Here is a 21,970-nt window from a genome sequence, read left to right as displayed (position 1 = left end):
GGGGGGGGGAGCTAAGCCGCTGACTTAGCCAGAAGTTTACCCATGATGGGCCGAGGCCTGCACAAGGCCCGTAAAGGCACCATCTTTCTCATCGCCATGCCCGGAGCCTCTCTCATGTCGATCGCTCCGCCGTTCACTTTCTCCCAATCGAAGCACTGAATCAGCGATCCCAACGCCAATGCCACAATCCTCTGTCCCAATCCGGCTCCGGGACAAGATCTTCGGCCGTTCCCGAACGGCATTATCCGGTGAACATCCGCTTCTCCGCCGCCGCATCGGTTGCGGAACCTCTCCGGCTCGAACTTCTCCGGGTCGGTCCAGAGCTCCGGGTCCCTGTGTATGGTCCAGGCGTTCACCAGAACGATCGTGTCCCTTGGCACGTCGTACCCTCCGATTTTGATGTTCTCCGTCGGCGATCGAGGGACCAGGAGCGGCGCCGCTGGGTATAGCCGGAATGTCTCCGACACTACGTTTTGGAGGTAAGGGAGGTTGTCGATGTCTGGTTCGTCGATCAGATGGTCTTGTCCGATTTTCTCGTCGATTTCTGATCTTGCCCTGTCCAATGCTTCTGGATGGTTGAGTAGACTGGACATTGCCCATTCTAGGGTCACGGCTGATGTGTCGGTTCCGGCCAGCATCATGCCCTGCATTTCAGAATTTGAGCACAGTGATTCAGCAAAATTTATGTTCGTACCTGAGATTTCGGATTTTTTTTTTGTAATCAGAAACGGATTAGTGAAGTTATTTACCAGCATTAGGCCTTTGATTATGATGTCTGTGTAATACTCCGGTTGCTGTTCTTGCAGAGACAGCAAGTGACTGACCATGGTGTTTCCGTCCTTGTCTTGTCGGCACTCGTCGAGCAGACGCTGTAAGAACTCGTCCATGGCTTCACCAATCGCCTTCACTTTCTTCTCGTACTTATGCCCGAACACTTTCAAGAAAGGCAAGTAATCAGCCGGGTGGCTCGCGCCGCTATTGTCGTTGATCTCAGCCACCAGCTTCTTGAACAGATTCGCCTCTTCCTCGTTATGGATCTCATCCCCGTAGTACGTCTTCCCCGTCACCATTCTCACAATGTTGTTGAACGTGAGGTCCGACAAGAGTGGCTCGAGCTCGACCTGAGCGAACCCACCAACGTTGTCTCGTGACAGCCGAGTCAGCATCCGAAAGATCTCGTCTTTACGGACGTGGAGGAAGTTGGTGAGTCGGTGAGTGGAGAGAATCTCGACGGCGCAGACTCTGCGGAGGTTTCGCCAGTGGTCGCCGTAAGGGGCGGTTCCGACAGTGGTGTAGTTGTAGGCCACGTACTTCGGGGTCAAGAAACGTGGACGGTTGGACAGAACGATATCGTTCTTGCCCGTGAAGCATTCCCTAGCCAGGGCCGAGGAAGATACGACCACGACTCGGCGTGAGCCGAAGCGGAGGGAGAAGATGGGGCCGTACTTGTCGGAGAAGCGGAGGAAGAGGCGATGGACTGGCGGTTTCAAGAGGTGGAGGTGGCCGGCGACGGGGAGAGCCGGCGGTCCAGGCGGGAGATTGAAACGGTGCGTTTTGGAAGTGAATATCAACCTATACGCCAAAAGAAGCAATACAATAGGGAGAATAATCACAAAGTAAACCATTTTTTTAATTTTTTTTTTTTAATAAATTGTTGGTGGTGATGGAAAAAAATGTGAGAGGTGTGTGTTCTTTATATAGGGTTTTTTTAGTATCTACGCGTAAGAAATATAATTTAAAAAACTTCCTCTGCGCATGAACAAGTCTTTCTTGATAAAAAGATTCTATTTTTTTTTTCCTTTCTGAAAGCAACTAGAATGTTGACTGTATTATAATATGTAACCACTTGATATTTCAAGTATACATATGCAGAGGAATTAGCTATGTAACTAATTAGTGGATAACCCACATGTATAACGAAATGGTGTTTATATATATATATATATACATGTGTCAGTGTGTTACAGATTCAAGTGCTCATACATTACACACGGCCAGAGAAGAGGCCATGGTTCATGGTATATAAACATTGGCCACTTCCATGTCATTTTTCTTTGCTTTTTTTTTTCTTATTTTTGGCACGTTGCCTAATCATCCATGATTGTGGAATCGGAATTTATATTTACCAAATATATATATATATATATATATATATGTAAGCATATACAAAATCACTAACGACACAGAGCCAATTAGTTAAAAAAAGAAGGGGGGGGGATATACCAAATTTTCATGTTGGAAACGTGTTATACCAAACTTCAGCATGCATAACTTGTGTAAGGACGGAATGGAGAGCATATCAGCGTTTAGACAGAACGGTCCAAGGAGATCATATCACATCGTTTGTTTGAATAAAGAAAATGATTAATGTATTTATTATTTCAAACACATATTATAATATTACATGCAAATAAATAATTAATAACCTTATAACCGCTTTACTTTTCTTATATTTTGAGATTTACACAAAATATTAAGTTAATATATTTACCCCACCGAATCTCTTGGTGACTTCTTTTGATACAGATTTCGTTGGATTATACAAAGAGCGTATATCATTCACACGTATTAATTTTAAAATGTACGATTCAGTTTCTATTAACTTCTTTTTTAAAACGAATGCAAACGCGACGTCATTAAGCAAGAAAATTAATTACTACAAGTTTTGGTCTGAAATCTTTACAAAATGGAACCCACAAATATTTACTTTAATTTATGATGATCACAAATATACATACATATGTATTTTATATACTTTTGTTATTTTAAGACCACAAGGCAAAGTGGCCTTAATATGATAAAAATCCAAAAAACGTTGATAAAGGGTGAAAATTTTCCACTCTCGACCATTTCAGCAAATTTCCTATTCACTATATACACACACACACACATATATATATATACACGATTAGTTGACAAAGTTCATGTTAGACTTAATGAATGCTATATATATATATATATATATATATATATATGTGTGTGTGTGTGTGTGTGTGAATTGTACTTGAATGAAATATACATATTTTACGTCCAGTCTCTAATTCGTGGAATTGAATTGACCAATTAGTTACAGCATATTATATTTCAATCGTATTTTAGCGTTGAAAAGATCTATGGCCTTCATGCAATCGTTGATCGAGTCGAGATTTAACGAATCAAGGATGAGTTGTAAGCCATCTACTATTATTATTATTATTATTATTATTATTATTATTATTATTATTATTTGACTTGGAAACGTTGGCTACTGTGGATATCTTTGTTTCAGTCTCATGCAATTTAAAAATATTATGAACGATTCTTCTTTTGATTTTAGTATATTTTTAGTATGTGGGCAAACGGTTTCGTTCTTGTGTAAATAAAACTAATAGAAATAATTTTGGAAGATTTCTAATATTTATCTTATTCCTGGTGTTTGAACACGTCACCCAATGTTCAAATCGAATATATGGTATTATCCAATCGATGTACCCTTTTCGTATCTACTCTTAATTTTATTACATTAATCATAACTATTACATGCACACGTGTGCAAGACTTCATCTTCGTGGACCTTATTCGTAGAATCCAGATATGTGCGCATATTATATTATCATTTTTCTGTGGGCACGGTCCAAAGTTCGTGACTTTTTGCCCTGTTATTTGGGCCAGAATTATTTTTCTTAGCCCATTCGTTCATTTAATATCCATTTCATTTTTAATGTTTTTCCCCGTGATAGTCTTTTTTGGACCTTTAATGGACCGGTAACTTCAATTAAATGCTGGAATCCGAACTTTGCAAGATTTCAAAACTTCATGTTTTCTTGTTTTTTTTTTGCTTCGTCGTGAATTTCTTCATCAACCCAAATTCATGCACGTAGTAACGATAGAAGTTTATTATTCACAACCACGACCAAGACCGATTCAACGGTTACACATTAATTTTTTTTCACGTTTCATTACTTGCTGGATTCCAACTGACAAGACAGTGAGACACATCGGTCGGGAACGTACATTCCGTACTTACGATTTATTTTACGGTTTCACAAACCCTAAACAACATCAGAAAACCAAACAAAAAAAGACAAGTGATTAACAAACACAGACAAAGAACAATATATATATATATATATATATATGATTCTCTTCAACGACGTCGTTCAGGGGACCAGTGAGGCAAAGCAGGGCTGAAATGTGAAGATTCAACCCTCGAATCGAGCAGCTCCATGATAGGAGTAAAGCTCACACACCTCGGGACCTTGTACTGATTGATCGAGGCGCCTCTCGAAATGGCGTAGTCCATTAGCTCCTCGAACGTGCCGGCCTTAACCACTCGTATCTCGAGCGGCCCGATCGACTTGTCCGCCACTCGGCTCTGTCGGTACACCGAGTTCAGCGACTCCTCCATCTCCAAGCAGCACCGAGCCATCATCTCATCGTCCGGCGCATTCTTTTGATCTTTGACGAGCAGTTCCCAGTAGATGACGTAATGCCCAGGTATGGTTTTCGTCTCGGCATAGCTTGTGTACTCGATCACACGGGTTTCGTACCCGGCAAGTAACCCCGAGGCGTTTTCCACCGCTTTCTGAAGCTCGGCCTCGTCTGTTTTATCCGACTCTATGCTGAGAAGAACGTTCTTCCTCCGTATGAATTTGAATTGCGGAGCTGAGTTGTGGAAACCGGTGACCTGGAGAATGTCGCCGACTCGGTAACGGTAAAGGCCGGCGAAGGTAGTGATCACGAGCTCGTACTCTTTTCCGACTTCGACATCGGCTAGTTCCACGAGCGCCGCCGGGTCGGTAGAGCCGTCGTGCTCGAAAGGAATGAACTCGAAGTAAGCCATGTTCGGCATGATTGTGTAAGAAACCTCGGTGGGTTTGCACATTGGTTTAAGGTTGATACCGAAATAACTTTCCGATGAAGCGTACATAGTGCAGGCCATCGGCAAGCCACCGCTGTAGAACTCGAGCGTCGGAATGTATTGAGCCATGGCTCCAGTGACGATCACGTCGAGGTACTTCGTGTTGGGCCAGATTTTTGTGATGATGCCTTGCCAACTCTCTTGCGAGCAAACTCGGGTGATTACATCGGCAAGTTCTTGGTCGGGTTTGGTCAAGATCTTGGCCATGCAGTCTCTAATGGCGGGATCGGTGATTTTAGGGTTTAGGGTTCCGGTGGAGATGTCACGGACCAGTTCAAGCCAGTTGTTCTGGAGGAAGCTGATGGCTCGGAGGAGGCCGGAGGCGAAGACGGCTCCGAGCCGGAGGACCTCGTGGCGCATGAGGAGGCCGCAGAGCATCTGAGTGTACATGCTCTGGGACGAGTCAGGACAGAGGATGGCCTCGTTCGGGCTCGTGTAGTTGTTGTACGGGTCGTACGGGCGTTTCTTGAAGTGGTCGCTCTTGTAGTAACTCGTGAGCACCGGACGTGCCGGTAACCCGCCGGGAGTCTTGGTCTCGGCCTTCACGAACAAGAAGTATAGAGCCTTCCCTTTGTCTAACCCCGGAACATATCTGTAATTAAATTTTTTGATTTTTTTTCAAGTTACCTTTAAAAAAATGCTATACTATGTTGGGGTATGAGAAAAGTATATAATCTGTAATACACATAATTATTTTAACGTAACAAAAAACGTAGTTTTTAACTTTTTATGAGTTAATTTATTTTATAAATAAATTCCGAAAGTAGAGAGACAAAAATTATGAGGTAATAAAGTAAAGTTATATTGCTTACAGGTTCATCACGGGCATGAGAAGACTATACAAAAGCTGACGTCGGTCCAAGTCTTCGTCAATTGTCGGCATCAGTTTCCTTTCGCCAGCAGATGTCCCAGAACTGTGCTTACACATACAGATGATATATCACATATATACACATACAAATAAAATTTTAATTTTTTATTATTATAAAGTTTGAATATTTTACCTTGTTAAGAACTCGGAAATGGGGTGAGAAGACAAGATCGGGGACCGATCTCCATTGGCAATACGTTGAATCTCGGGTTTCAGATCCTCGTACGTAACCACGGGGACTTTGGACTTGAACGTTGTCCGGTCGGTCGAGCCATCGAGGTCGAACCGTTTCAGGTACTCGGTCTCCGCGTTACGACTCAGTATCTCCTTCAGGACCGTCTCCTGGACCGGGTCGGTGTTCCGAGACATTTGCTCTATGAACTGGAGAGCCTTCGCGTCTTTCTCACGAGCTGGTGGACTCAGCGGAGACTGCAGAGCCGAATCAACGGCCATGATCGTACGGTTCTCGGATCTAGAAGTGTGTAATCGACGGTCGTAATTGAAAGAGAATTTTATATGTAATGCTATTACAAGCTAAGCACTTGAATGGTGAGGAAAACCTGGGCGAGGGGCGTGGTATTTATAGGGGGGAGGGATGGAGGATGCCACGTAAGCAAAAATCCACGTGGACAATTGTGTGGGCCCGGGAGTACTTTTGGCTAGATATTTTGACCTGATCTTTGTTTGTCGGGGGAGTGTTGGCTCTGACGGTGACAAGAGGACCATCCAACACGTCAGCACTTCGTGGTTTTAACCAGTCATACGGGCCCTACATGTCTCTGCCACGTAAGCATCACTGTTACATTTTCTGTCTTGACCGTAGGATTTGCGTCAGCCGGACCACGCGGCTCTTTTCTTGTGACTCTGCTGGGTCGACGAAAGCGACGGTCAAATGTTATACCGAATATATTTATGCGTAGAGCCCTATTGGTATTAATCGTATTTTAACTTTGTTTAATCATCGTGATTAAGACTTAATTAGTAAATTAATAACAGAGCAGCCGCATCATGCCAGCTGATTATCCATGAAATTTTATAGTTTGTTTAATCCAAGCTAAAGAGCAAAGACTTTTCAAAGAGAGATATTGCATATTAAATTGATGGATTAAACAAACATTACGCTAATTAACAATTTATGCTATTTCATCATCAGTTTGCATGAGGTTTACGTAGGTAAATGTATGTATATACAATATACATATAGTTCTGTATATAACCTTAAACTGCGTTTATTTTAGTTTTTATACACGACACACACACACACACACACACACACACACACATATATATATATATATATATATATATATATGAGAGAGAATACAGGTTCCATAATGTTTCTAATCAGTTCTTATAGAAATTTGAAATTTGAAATCCGAGGGTTATTAAAATAATTACATTGATATTGGGCAAACAAATCCCAAATTTGTATATTAGCGATTACATAAAATTATGGGTTTTCTTTAAAAGGATAAATATTATAGTGTAACGATTCTTAAAAAAATCCGAAATGAGAAAAACCTGCATGTACATTTCAATCGAGGTTCATCGACGCACTGCACACTGCCAACTTGCACCATTAATTCTAGGATTATATATATATATATATGTATGTATTTCGCTCATATTTCTCGCGAATACGGTTCGGAAAACTTTGTCATGTATATATAATGTGTGCTGTCATCAACCTTATCAAAGAACTCGCAGGCGATATGATAAAATTTGCTCTCTTTATTGCCCCATGTCATTAGGAATGCAATTAATTGTACTATATTTTTTTATTTTCTGAAAGTTTATTGGGTTTTTGACCCAACTACGTCTTTAAGAAAATCGAAAAAATTCAGGTGAATATCTTTCTCAAGTAGAGACTCAAACGTAGATTGGAAAAAAAGTTTTACCCCATCTTTACCGATTGAGCCATCCAATCTTGGATTTGTACTAATTGTTATGTATTAAGATTAGATGGGGATTGATAATTAATGCGGTAGATGTGATAAAAGGAGAGGAGATATCTCCGTAGGAAGGTCATGAACTCGTGCCATTTTATCGTTTTTGTACTTGTGAAATCCCCATCGTATATGTATATATATATGTGTATATATAAGAAAACAGAGAAAGTGAAATGGAAAAAAGGTTCGACTTTGATTAAGCAATTACGGGAACAAGTGCTCATAGAAATGGACGCCTCAACCACTTCAGCATCCTCGCTTTTCTAAAGTCCCAAGCACTGTTCCTAAGTATGCGTTGCTTTACCTTGCATGCTCCACTATATATACAACAGTTGCTATTATTTCTTTTAAAACAATACATATATTTATATACAAAATCTATGGTTCATTCCACAGATTTATCATACACAATTGTGTATGTATATATATATATATATATATATATATCCGATTTTAAAATTTTCCATTTGAAAAAAAAAACAAGGGCACAAGCCATTAATCGACTGTTCACGTTTTAATTAAGTTAGCATGCCTCGTGTACTGTATGTATCTAGAAGATGTGAGCCAAGAAATTCCTAAGAAGGATAAGACTTTTGTGGGATTAGATGAAGGGCCACGGAATTGACTTAATTAGGAGGTTAATTATTGCAACGATAATTAATTAGCGATTAACAGTCCACCGGGAAACATTAATCCACTTTGCTTCACAAAGATTACTTTGAATGAAATGATTTTCGTGCGTTATTAAATATAAAATCCTTTTGGGGAAATGTGTTATCCGCATTAAACTTCCTAAAAATATGAAAAAATGTCGTAATATTTACGACCGTATTCATGCACACACCCCTATACTATATTTAGGATGAAATTACTTTATATGAAAATTTCAGAATTTAGGGTGAATTTCACATCAATAGCTCTCGTGATGAATTCTTCTATACGAAAAATGTATTTTCATCTCAAAGACACATATTTGGGCAAGTAAAATAAGTTAAAATTAAAGATTATGGTTAATAATTCTCGATTTATAATCTAAAACAAAAAAGGTCAGCCTCACACGTACTGTTGATTATGGATAACGAGGAAGACCATATTTATATGTTGATTTTTGTTCGACGACACAATAAGTTTGTTGATGGAAAATTAATTAATACGGAATTAGTTAGACTTAGACTTTTTTTCTTCAAAGAGTGAGATTTTCAAAACGTTGAATTGGGTGATGTTTTTGGTAACCATTGAATTCTCATAATCACACCAAATATTTTAAATCATTCGTGGCTCGTTAATTATCCCACAAAACTCAGATAAATATTCATTTTATTATGGTATGAGAATGCATAGGGACAAAAGTTTTTAATTTTATTTTTTTTATAATTCAAAAATTCATCGGACAAAAAATCTAACTACATTTTTCAAAGGATCATAGAAACTCATGTGAATGCTTTATCTAAATGGATATTCGAAGCTGGATTGAAAATTTTCAACTAATTCGAAAGAAAACCATGTTCTTGTTTTTTTTTTTCATATTTATCTTTTTTTTTTACCATTAAAAAAAAAAGATGAAGACAGGGAAATAAAAATGAGCTTGTATGGAGCGACAACAAACAAGGCATGCATGGATTTTCTGAAATAAAAATCAAAGGCATGACGTTTGCATGGGGGTGACGATTAACTATGAAATATTTGGACAAACCACGTGGGGCCCTTTACCATATACTTACGACGTCGAGAAGCCATATACGATTTGGTTTTGAACATCTCAAACATACACGATGTTTATCCAAAGACTTATACCAAAAATAAAATAATAAAAAATTATTAAAGTGTATTATAACATCTAAAATTTTTACACTCACGCCGTTGAACAAAGAAAAAAAAAGGTTATGAAAATGCATTTGAATTTGTATATTAATTGGAACGCTGACTTTGTCAATTTCACGGTCTCATTTTCCATTAACAAGAAGCTAGATTTATTTTGTAGCATTAAATCCCAACACGAACTAATAATATTAAATCCCTAAACTACTGAAATTACCCTTATGGCCTAGAAATAGCAGTGCTATAATCGGTGGTTGAATTTGTAGCTACATTTCACGCAAAATTGTACGAGCGATAGATAATAAATGTGGTTGGCTTGTGACTGAGCAAAAATGGGATAAATATAAACATATATATATATATATAATATACACAATTAATATATATCAATTGGAAAGTTGTAATATTGAAAATTATGTAGAGTAGTTAACTTAAGTTATCTATTATGGAATTATGAAAACGTTACCGTTTAGTATTCAAGAATTACCCATGATGCGGTTTTGATTGAAGCATCAAATACAATGTTTAGAACTCTTAAATCGGATTCAATTCGAAATTTCTGGTATCAATTCTAAAATAAGAACAAGCAATATTTGGGTGCGTATGATCGTATAATGTTTAACAATTCAATTTAGCCAACCTCCAAATGAGTGAGATATAATCTAAAGTTTTTGCATTTGCAAAAAAAAAAAAAAAAGGTGATAGTGGATGCCATAATCGGTCGGCAGGCAAGCTCCTAATTATATGCGCACAATTGCATGTGATATGAATTTCACTCAGCTCAAAGAAGAGACACACTTTCCATTGACATGTCACTCAATTTTTACCGAATTCAGGAGACTTTATATTCGTTTTTTCGACCGTTCCAGCTTTGCATGCAGTAAATGACGCAACACACGAGAAAGACAAGCATCAGTTTATGGGCAAACATAGTCACTGTCTTTCTTTATGGATGTCTTGTCATTTCTATCATTTGTTATCAACTTTGTGTCCACACATCACCTATATATATATATATATATATTTGCTATACATATCACAGCCATAAATATATACGTATACGTTTGAGTGTATGTATATATATAACTGTTCTTCGGACGTTCTCAATCAACCTCAAAACGTGGTTATGTTAAGTGTATAATCTGAATCTGTTTGCAATTGATGTAAAAAAAATAAAAAATACGAGCATCCAACCTTTTGAAAATATTGTTTTTTACTATTTGAAATTAAAATTTTTGCTAAGAAAAACGACGGTGGTTTGAAGAGTTTTGCCAAGAAAAGTTTTGCGAGTTCAACAAAAGAGTCCTAACCAAAGATAGGGTTTTGATTATTTTGAACCAAAATTAATAAACATGATGATATCAAATGTTCTTGCCATTTAATTATATGACGACGATAGAAAATGTCAAAAAGATTATTACGATACATGCAAGTCAAGACGGGCATTTGCAAATACGTACACGAAACCACTACGGCATGGGGTGGGTTAGTTGAAAACTCTAAGCTACGAATCGCGTATCAATATGCAATATCATCATGCCTCCCTTTCTTAAACTAGGGACATTAATATTCTTTCATCTTCATAATAAAGATTTTTCACTGCCAAAACCCTAGCGACATATCTCTATCAGTCCGTGACATATAGACCTTGGATTCCAGACAATGCGAATTATAATTTTATTTTCTGCAGATTTGGGGGTTGAAAAAATAATTAATTCACGATTCTTTATGATCGCCGGCCAAATTAGTCTTATAAGGTATAGTAGGTATGAAATTTAGTTACAAACAATATACATATACATATATATATATATAAATTGTTTAATTGGCTGTTTAATGAATTTTGTAGGAAGAGGATTAAGTTTGGGTGCGTTTAGGACAAAATTGAGAAAAAGCCTCAAAACTATTCAGATCTATCGCTTTCGCTGTCGGGGAGAAATGGCCCAAGAAAAAAAGTCTCTTTTGTTCAGAGAGACGTCTAGTTTCAATGTTCATCTGTTTCTTATCCGCACGTGCGTTTTTTTGCACACACGTACGTACTTCATGTGTGTTTTTATGTCTTTTTTTTTCTTCATAAGATTAAATCAATCTTTAATAATTTATTCATATATATATATATATTATTCTCCAAAGCCTCGGTTTGTTCCATGCAATTAAATTAGTGTAATAGTTTATTAGGTCTACACAGTTTCTACGACATTCACGCGAGAATCCAACGTTTTTCGTAAAGTCTACTTGCAAGGAACCAAAAAACAATTGGCATTTAGTATATTCGAATTAGTCAGCGATGTTCAAATGCAAAACGGTCACAGACAGCCACCCGTAGCTAATATATTAAACGTTTTTCTTCAAGGGGCTAAATTCTTCAATTATATTATAGCAAAATTCATTTCGATTAATACAACTAAATATAAAACGTGGATGTCACCAATTTCAATTGTTTGTATAGACGACGACGACGACAAAAAAGAGAGAGAGAGAGAGAGAGAATCTTATACAGAAGTTGACGGGAACATCACATGGCTATGGTTGGAGCCGGACATGGACACCATAGCTTTAACTCTGAGGACGCAATAAATATGTTTCCTTCTTACATCTCTGTCTCTTTTCCTTTTTTTTTTTTCTCTTTTAAAAACCCTAATAGTAAAACATGAAAATCTTTATATTCTCTCCCTCGTTTTTTTTTTTAAATTTTTGGGTGAAATATTATAGAGATAAAAATGAAAAGATTCGAAGTGGGTTTTTCGATTTTGTCTGGGCTCTTCGATCTCTCTGTCCCGACCAAATCTTCTTGTTTCCGTAGCCTCTTAAAATTCCCCATTGCTATAATTATTTTTTATTGCTAAATTGTTACAAATGTGTAGTCTATTAGGAACAATTTGTGTATTTAATTTTATTGGTATCATGAGTGTGAGAGAAAGGGATGAGCTATTTGTTTAGTTCATTGGCTTTAGCTCTATATTTTATAGTATTCGGTCTTCAATCATTTGAAATTCACGATATGTGTATATATGTATATGTATATGTGCCATTCACAAAAAGGTGTTTTTTTAAAAAAAAAAATGCAATAAATGGAAATGGCTTTTGGAATTCCGATTCCATCTTCACCAACCTTTTAATTAGTTTTATAATGGTGATTCCATTTTAAAGTAGACAGTGCAATATATTATATATAATATAATATATAACATTTGGCGCCCCCTTGTGTCTCTCTATTTTTTATTTGCAAAATAAAATATTCATAACGATAGGATTTGTGTTAGAGCTGATTTTTTTAAAAAAGTCTGGATATATATGCGATTCTGTATGTAATAAAAACAACAAAGAACAGGACAAAGTCGTTAAAGACTGATACAAACACATATGTATGTATGTATATATATAAATATATATATGTATGTATGTATTTATATATTGAAAACAGACAAAGGAATTGGACCCAAGCATCGTGTAAGATGGGCTTGATAACGTTTACGAAATGGTCCAAACCCAGTATTTATAAGAAATAGTGGACCGAACTTTCTATAAACCCATATTTATGGACAAAAGTTTATTGGGCATTTCTCTTGTAAGGAACATCACACATATATAAAATTATACGTTTAACAAAAAAAAAAAAAAAGATTATTGGGCCTTGGGCTAATTGTGTTCGATCGAGCCACACTAATTAATCTTCACGTTTAAGTCATTAAATTTGTGAACTTTTAGTTTGATACAAATTCTTCAGCTTCACCTATATATATTAAATTCTGATTTTCTTTTAAGTTATAACTTATTAAATAACCCTAAATCTACACGCAAAAAACACTTTAAACTCATTAAAAAAATTGACTGATATATTTAGAATTAATGGTTAAAATTCGAAAATTTGTGATTTTGAAAAAATCATAGAAAAACTATTATTTATTTAGATATCATATAGTCATAATTTTCATACTATGTACAAAAAAACGTTAGAATCTTTATTACATGGATATCTGAAAATTATAGTTACTATTAATATCATATTTCAATACTTTTTTTTGGTAAAGAAAATTTCATTACATAATAATCCATTCCATTGTTTCTCAACGAAGATTAAATTAAATACATCACCCAACTAATCTGTAACAGAATACGATGTAGACATTTTTTGGCCATTAATTTTTGGACCGTCATTTGCCTAATCAATTTAAAACCCGCACTATGAACCAGCCATCCACTAAAACATCTCCACTACGTGTCCAACTCGAACGCCATCCACAGAAATGGAAAGCCAAACCCTCATTCTCTCCCTCCTCGTTCTCTTCCTCTCCGCCGGAATATTCTTCCACCGGCGGCGGAAGAACCGTCAGCTGAATCTGCCGCCGTCGCCGGCGAGATCTCTGCCGGTGATCGGACACCTCCGCCTCCTGAAGCCGCCGATCCACCGGACATTCCTCCGCCTCTCCGAATCCCTCGGCGGAGCTCCGATATTCTCCCTCCGCCTCGGCAACCGCCTTGTCTTCGTCGTCTCGTCCGCTTCCATCGTGGAAGAATGCTTCACCAAGAACGACGTCGTCTTGGCGAATCGGCCGAAGTTCATATTGAGCAAACATGTCGGCTACGACAGCACGACTATGGTCGGAGCTTCGTACGGAGATCACTGGCGGAATCTCCGCCGTATCGGTGCCGTAGAGATTTTTTCTTCTCACAGACTCAGTGGCTTCTTGTCCGTTCGTAAGGACGAGATCCGACGGCTCATATTGCGTCTCTCCAAGAACTCTTCACACGTACGTTTTTTTTTTTGTCTCTTCTTTATGATTGACCAGCTACAGAAATTGTTCTAGACTTGGATTTCTAATTTTTTTTCAAGATAAATTTCATTGGAAAATCTTGAATAATCTCGAACTTCATACTTAAATTTACAGAGGCACAATTCTGAACTTTACAAATTCTTTTATTTTAGTGATGGGACAATTTTCAACATTACAAGTGCTTTATCAGCTTTATGAATTTAATATTGTTAATATATATGAAATAGTACAAAAAGTGTATTGGATTTAATTATATGATGTGATAATGTGATTAGGGATGTCAATATATGGGTGGGTTGGCTTATGCGGGCTGATCCGACCCAACCCAACCCGATTATTGATCCAAATGGGTTAACCCATTTAAGTAACTTTTTTAAATGGATTAAATGGGGTTTAACCCATTAAACCCATGAATTAAATGGATTAAGCCATTAAACCTATTAAACCCACTATATCATCAACATAAACTCATTAAACTCTTTACATATATGTAACTAAAACTATTATATATAACTATCTAAATAGTAATATATGTATATCTATATACATATAAATATATGCATGTCGCATATATATGCGAACCAAAAATATGATATCAAATCGAAATGTTTGGGTACCGTTTTCAAAACGAATCGAAAAACTTGGTACAGTTTCAAAACGACCGAAAAACTCGGTACCGTTTCCGAAACGAACCGAAAAAATCGGTACCGTTTTTGAATCGAACAGAAAAACTCGGTACCGTTTTCGAACCGAAGAAAAAAATGATACCGTTTTCGAACCGAACCGAAAAAATCAAACTCGTTTCCGAATCAAACCAGAAAACTCGGTACCGTTTTTTGAAACGAACAAAAAAAAAATCGGTATTGTTTTCGAAACGAACCGAAAAACTCGGTACCGTTTTCGAAATGAACCGAAAAAATCGATACCGTTTTCGAACCGAATCGAAAAAATCGATATCGTTTCCAAATTGAATCGTTCAAAAATTTGAATGGTAACATTTCTAAATAATTAAATCGAATCGTACCGAATTTTTAAAAAATCCAACAAAATCAAAAAAATATCTTAAGAAAATATATATTTTTCTTAGTGAAATTCGAAATATAATATAATATAATTACCGATTAGTATATATTTTTATAGAATCGAATTTTTAAATGTCCACTCTTATTTTATATATGTATATATGTTTATAACTATATATGTATATAAATAGTATGTAAATGAGTTAAACGGGTTTAATGGATTGACCCAATCCAACCCATTATTATCATTAGATCGATCCAACAGAACCCATTAATTCTATGGAATCAAATGGATTGAGCCCGAATGGGTTGGGTTTACCCATTTGACATCACTAAATGTGATGGGGTTTCCGGTACTCACAATATATTTACCTGCATGAAACACTTCCATGTAACAAACATTTTTTTTTTCTAGAACCGACCAGAAAAGAAAAAAACATTTTTATTCCTATTTAAAGCATTCTTATTCTTTGTATAATCTTCAAATAATCATAACATTATTTCATATCTAGATACAATTTGCTTGAATTAGTTTCTGAATTTCAATGGTTATAAAAGCAGGGGTTTGCAAAGGTGGAGATGAAATCCAAGTTGGCCGACTTGGCATTTAACAATGTCATCAGGATGGTGGCCGGAAAACGTTACTACGGCGATGAAGATGAGGAAGACGAGGAGGCCAAACGTGTCAGACATATCATTTCCGAGGTTCTAGAAAGGGCCGGCGCCGGAAACCCGGCCGACTATTTTCCCTTCTTGCGTTGGGTCACCAATTTCGAGAAACGGATCATGAGGTTAGGAGATCGGTCTGACAAGTTATGTCAGGGACTGATCGACGAGAAACGAGCGAATAAGGAGAAGGGCAACACGATGATCGATCACTTGCTTTCTCTGCAAGAAACGGAACCCGAATACTACACTGATCGCATCATCAAAGGAATCATCTTCGTAAGTATCAAGAAAATGCGAATTTAGTAAACCCTAGTATATATATAATTCTTTTGGATCAAGCTTTCTCGTTTCACCGTTTTAGGGTTTGGTTGGAAAACTCTTTCGTTTTTAGTTTCTTTGCTCTAATAGGGTTTGCTTATGGTAACGAGGGTCGTAACTCTTTCTCAATGATCTAAATCGTATAGGCTTTGGTAGTGGCCGGGACCGACACATCAGCAGTGACGTTGGAATGGGCTCTATCGAACCTTGTGAACCATCCCGAGGTATTGAAGAAGGCGAGAGACGAAATCGATAGCAAAGTCGGTCTGGACCGGGTCATAGACGAACCGGACATCTCTAACCTGCCTTACCTCCAAAGCATCGTGAACGAAACACTTCGTCTCCATCCAGCGGTACCAATGCTACTTCCTCACATGTCGTCGGAAGATTGCAAGATAGCGGGTTACGATATGCCACGTGGCACGATGTTACTGACGAACATGTGGGCGATACATAGAGATCCCAGACTATGGGAAGATCCGGCGAGTTTTAAGCCGGAGAGGTTCGAGAAGGAAGGAGAGGCCGAGAAGCTAATGCCGTTTGGAATCGGACGAAGGGCTTGCCCAGGTTCAGGACTGGCTCAGCGGCTAGTGACCCTGGCTCTCGGATCTTTGATTCAGTGTTTCGAGTGGGAGAGGATTGGTGAAGAACCGGTGGATATGGCCGAAGACAAAGGATTAACCATGCCCAAATTGATACCGTTGCATGTCTTGTGCAAATCTCGTGCCATTGCTCGTAAAGTTCTCGAAGAGACCATTTGAATGCATGTCCATTAGGGTTCATGCACGTTCTCTTGTTTTAAAAAAACAAAACAAAATTTTCTCGTGTTTTGGCAATTACTGTAAAATCAATGAAAAGCCATGTGTTAGCGTTAACTTATACGTAGTAGTAATAATGACTTGGTTTCTGTCATTCTTGTCTTGTCCTCGGTCAACACAAATCCTTTGACTTTTCAAACCAAAACTATATTGCCCTCATGGCGTATTTGCTGAGCCTTGCCTTTCCTACATGACATTAAGAGATGAAAAAGGAAGGTTTTTTTTTCATAATTAGTAATTATTGCTCTATTGAAAGACAACATTTTCAATTAATCCTTCCTAATTTTTGGTGGGCCATTACTTAAACTATTTATATTGCTCAAAGTTAAATACGACAACAAAAATCATCGGTCTAATTGAAATTGGAAATTATTAGTATTATTTTTTTTGCCTAATTATTTAAGTACCAAAACCCACACACAATCTATCGCCCGCATAAACAGAAGAACGAGATGGAAGCCCGTACCCTCTTTTCCTCGATTTCGTCAATACTCTTCGATCTCCGGTCATATCTTTTTGTTTTTTGTGTTATCTTAATATCACCACGTGCTACAATTATTTTCTACCGGCTATTCTATATAAATAATAAGTGCGTGGCCCCTTGGAAATATTTCATGTATTTTTAATTTTTTTTAGGTATCATTAATGTAGGATAAATGGATGAGCTATTTGTTTAGTTTACGTGTGACTTTAGCTTTATTTGGTCTGCAACCATTCGCGAAAGGCGTTAATTTTTTCAATGTAATAAATGGAAACTGCTTTTGGAATGCTGATTCCATCTTCACCAACCTTTAATTACTTTTATGATTGGTGATTCCGTTTTAAATTAGGCAGTACATATAACATTTGTGCACCGTTGCATAGGTTTTATATTATATTATATTATATTATATATATATATGCAATTGTGTAATAAAAACAGTGTAACATTTCACACAAAAAAACAGTAAATAACCGGACATAAAGTAAAGTTTGTTGAAAATAAAATGAATATTATGATAGTAAAAGCAATAATAATAACAAGAGAGAGAGAATGGAGAGAGAAGTGATGAAGTGAGAGTAAACCTTATGAGGTTTTTGTGTGTAACATTAACAAGGAGGTGTACTACATATTTATAGGAAAGGAGAGGTAACTCCTTCATCATTAAGGAGTTAATCTTATTGGACAATTAGAAGGTCCACATATTTATAATACTCCCCCTTGGACCTCTAATAATTATACATAAGATATTTATAATTTAGACTGCCTCATTAAAAACCTTATCATAGAAAAACCCTGTGGGATAAAAACCATGACGAGGAAAAAAGAGTACAGTCGTACAAAACTCCCCCTTGAATATGAGTTCCTTCATAATCTTTGAAGATGACGCATTCCAATATTCTGGACGTGCTTCCTGAATGTTGAAGTAGGAAGTGCCTTTGTGAACAAATCAGCTACATTGTCACTTGATCGGATATAACGAATATCAACTTCTTTATTCTTTTCGAGCTCTTGAGTATAAGAAAAAAACTTCGGAGGGATATGCTTCGTTCGGTCACTTTTTATGTATCCCTCTTTGGTTTGGGCAACACATGCAGCATTATCTTCAAATAATATTGTTGGATCGATATTAGTGGATAACCCGCAAGTTTCTTGTATATGACGCGTTATAGCTCTAAGCCATACGCATTCTCTACTTGCCTCATGGAGCGCAATGACTTCTGCATGATTTGAAGATGTCGCAACCAATGTTTGTTTTTGAGAACGCCATGATATTGCAGTACCTCCAATTGTGAACACATATCCAGTTTGTGATCGAGCTTTGTGAGGGTCTGATTGGAAATGAATTACCGTCATTCTTGGAACGAATACATGGTGATATATGCGGACCAATTCATCCACCCAGTGGACCATTTCGATATTTTATGGTCTTGATAGATGCATCAAGTAGATGGTCATATGTTTGTCTATTATCAACCCGCAATGTTGCCTTTGCGAGGTTTCTTGCTCAAATAACCAAATTACGAGCTCAATTCTCATTCCTTCAGGAACTTTCATGTATATCTCATTTTCTAACGATCCATATAAATATGCCGTAACGACATCCATGAGATACATTTCTAGATTTTTGGAAGTTGCTAGACTTATCAAATATCTGAACGTAATCGCGTCCATGACTGGAGAATATGTTTCTTCGTAATCTATTCCAGGTCTTTGAGAGAACCCTTGTGCGACAAGACGAGCTTTATATCTTGTGATTTTATTATTCTCATTTCTCTTTCGCACAAAAACCCATTTGCATCCAACTGGCTTAACGTCATCGGGGGTTATAACAATAGGACCGAATACATTTCTTTTGTTCAAAGAGTCTAATTCTACTTGTATAGCTTCTTTCCATTTTATCCAATCATGTCTCTTTTGACATTCAGATACCGATATTGGTTCTGGATCCTCATTATCATGTTCAATTTCTTTGGATACAGAAAAAGAGAATACTCCATCAGTGTCATCCACCTCAGTTCGGATAAACATTTTTCCATGATGGTTGTAGTTAATAGAAATCTCATTATTTTCTGTATTCTCACGATTATTTTCATCATTTTGATGTTCGATATCTTTTTCCTCATTTGATTCTTTTGGGGAAATCTGAGGGCTATTATCAATTTCACTTTTCTTTCTTTTCCGTGGATTTTTATCTTTAGAGCCGATTGGTCTTCCACGTTTCAATTGTATCGTAGACTCATTAGCAATTCTTTTATCTTTCTGATCCTTTGGTATTTCTATTCGAGCGGGTGTATTTTCAGCTGGAATGTACGATTTTGTCACTCGTGTTGTATCTGTGAACCCATCTGGTAATCGATTCGCTATATTTTGCAAGTGTACGAGTTTTTGCACTTCAATGTCACATTGCTTTGTAGGGGGGTCAAGATATAATAATGATTTTGTTTTCCACATTAAATCATATCGAACATCAAAATGATGAAAATAATCGTGAGAATACAGAAAATAATGAGATTTCTATTAACTACAACCATCATGGAAAAATGTTTATCCGAACTGAGGTGGATGACACTGATGGAGTATTCTCTTTTTCTGTATCCAAAGAAATTGAACATGATAATGAGGATCCAGAACCAATATCGGTATCTGAATGTCAAAGGAGACATGATTGGATAAAATGGAAAGAAGCTATACAAGTAGAATTAGACTCTTTGAACAAAAGAAATGTATTCGGTCCTATTGTTATAACCCCCGATGACGTTAAGCCAGTTGGATGCAAATGGGTTTTTGTGCGAAAGAGAAATGAGAATAATAAAATCACAAGATATAAAGCTCGTCTTGTCGCACAAGGGTTCTCTCAAAGACCTGGAATAGATTACGAAGAAACATATTCTCCAGTCATGGACGCGATTACGTTCAGATATTTGATAAGTCTAGCAACTTCCAAAAATCTAGAAATGTATCTCATGGATGTCGTTACGGCATATTTATATGGATCGTTAGAAAATGAGATATACATGAAAGTTCCTGAAGGAATGAGAATAACAGAAACAATAAATTCAAAGCCAAATGGAACATACGCGATCAAATTACAACGATCCTTATATGGGTTAAAACAGTCTGGTCGTATGTGGTATAATCGACTAAGTGAATGTTTGTTGAAAAAGGGATATGTTAATAGTCCTATTTGCCCTTGTGTATTTATCCAGAAAACAAATAATGGTTTTGTGATTATAGCAGTATATGTGGATGATCTAAATATTATCGGGACCTCCAAAGAAATTGAAAACGCTCGTAATTATTTGAAAGGAGAGTTTGAGATGAAAGACTTGGGGAAAACCAATTTTTGTCTTGGATTACAGATAGAACATCTTCCAAGTGGAATATTTGTTCATCAGTCCAATTATACCAAGAAAATCCTGAAACGTTTTAACATGGACAAATCGAATCCCCTAAGTACTCCGATGGTTTGCAGATCCCTAAATATTGAGAAAGATCCATTCCGCCCTTGCGAAAACAACGCGGAGGTACTCAGTCCTGAAGTACCGTATATGAGCGCGATAGGAGCTTTATTGTATCTTGCTAATTGTACTCGACCCGATATAGCATTTGCTACTAATCTTTTAGCGAGATACAGTTCGTCTCCAACAAGGCGACACTGGACTGGGATCAAACATATCTTTCGTTATTTACGGGGAACGATTGATTTGGGATTATTCTATCCAAGAGATTCTTCACTTGAATTAATTGGTTTTGCAGATGCAGGCTATCTGTCAGACCCTCACAAAGCTCGATCACAAACTGGATATGTGTTCACAATTGGAGGTACTGCAATATCATGGCGTTCTCAAAAACAAACATTGGTTGCGACATCTTCAAATCATGCAGAAGTCATTGCGCTCCATGAGGCAAGTAGAGAATGTGTATGGCTTAGAGCTATAACGCGTCATATACAAGAAACTTGCGGGTTATCCACTAATATCGATCCAACAATATTATTTGAAGATAATGCTGCATGTGTTGCCCAAACCAAAGAGGGATACATAAAAAGTGACCGAACGAAGCATATCCCTCCGAAGTTTTTTTCTTATACTCAAGAGCTCGAAAAGAATAAAGAAGTTGATATTCGTTATATCCGATCAAGTGACAATGTAGCTGATTTGTTCACAAAGGCACTTCCTACTTCTTGGTTCTCCGTTTTTGCTCAGAAAAAATGGGAGGGTCGCCCTACCATGAGGAAGGGCCGCCTGAAAATTGCATGACTCACTTGAGCTGACAGGGCGCTCGCCCTTATGTGTGAGCGGGTCGCCCATTTTTTCTGTAAAACTTCCTGATTGCCCCATTTTCAG

The 21,970-nt window shown here is 37.2% G+C and overlaps 3 protein-coding genes across 3 annotated transcripts in view; 1 reads left to right on the top strand and 2 right to left on the bottom strand.

Moving 5' to 3' along the window:
• LOC104819868 (cytochrome P450 81F3-like) overlaps positions 1-1,742 on the bottom strand; it is a 1,953-nt gene extending 211 nt beyond the window's left edge. The window contains exons 1-2 of the mRNA XM_010550143.2: positions 750-1,742; positions 1-644 (exon numbers count right to left, since the gene is read on the bottom strand). Of these exons, the coding sequence (XP_010548445.1) occupies positions 12-644; positions 750-1,625 (1,509 nt within the window). The 5' untranslated portion in view covers positions 1,626-1,742 and the 3' untranslated portion in view covers positions 1-11. The remainder of the gene's footprint in view (positions 645-749) is intronic.
• Positions 1,743-3,979: 2,237 nt separating this feature from the next.
• LOC104819867 (indole-3-acetic acid-amido synthetase GH3.3) lies at positions 3,980-6,304 on the bottom strand. The gene is made up of 3 exons (XM_010550141.2): positions 5,905-6,304; positions 5,713-5,814; positions 3,980-5,492 (listed from the first exon to the last, which is right to left on the bottom strand). The coding sequence occupies exons 1-3, from the start codon at positions 6,222-6,224 to the stop codon at positions 4,127-4,129; spliced, it is 1,788 nt and encodes a 595-aa protein (XP_010548443.1). The 5' UTR covers positions 6,225-6,304; the 3' UTR covers positions 3,980-4,126.
• Positions 6,305-13,687: 7,383 nt separating this feature from the next.
• On the top strand, positions 13,688-17,234 carry LOC104819866 (cytochrome P450 81D11-like). The gene is made up of 3 exons (XM_010550140.2): positions 13,688-14,289; positions 15,897-16,280; positions 16,469-17,234. Exons 1-3 carry the CDS (start codon positions 13,786-13,788, stop codon positions 17,081-17,083), a joined length of 1,503 nt encoding a protein of 500 aa, XP_010548442.1. The 5' UTR covers positions 13,688-13,785; the 3' UTR covers positions 17,084-17,234.
• The last annotated feature ends 4,736 nt before the right edge of the window (positions 17,235-21,970 follow it).

The sequence above is a fragment of the Tarenaya hassleriana genome, unplaced genomic scaffold (genome assembly GCF_000463585.1).
Source record: "Tarenaya hassleriana unplaced genomic scaffold, ASM46358v1 Cleome3, whole genome shotgun sequence".
Taxonomy (NCBI): Eukaryota; Viridiplantae; Streptophyta; class Magnoliopsida; order Brassicales; family Cleomaceae; genus Tarenaya; species Tarenaya hassleriana.
The sequence above is the reverse complement of the archived record's forward strand: the minus strand, read 5'-3'. Positions and strand labels throughout refer to the sequence as shown.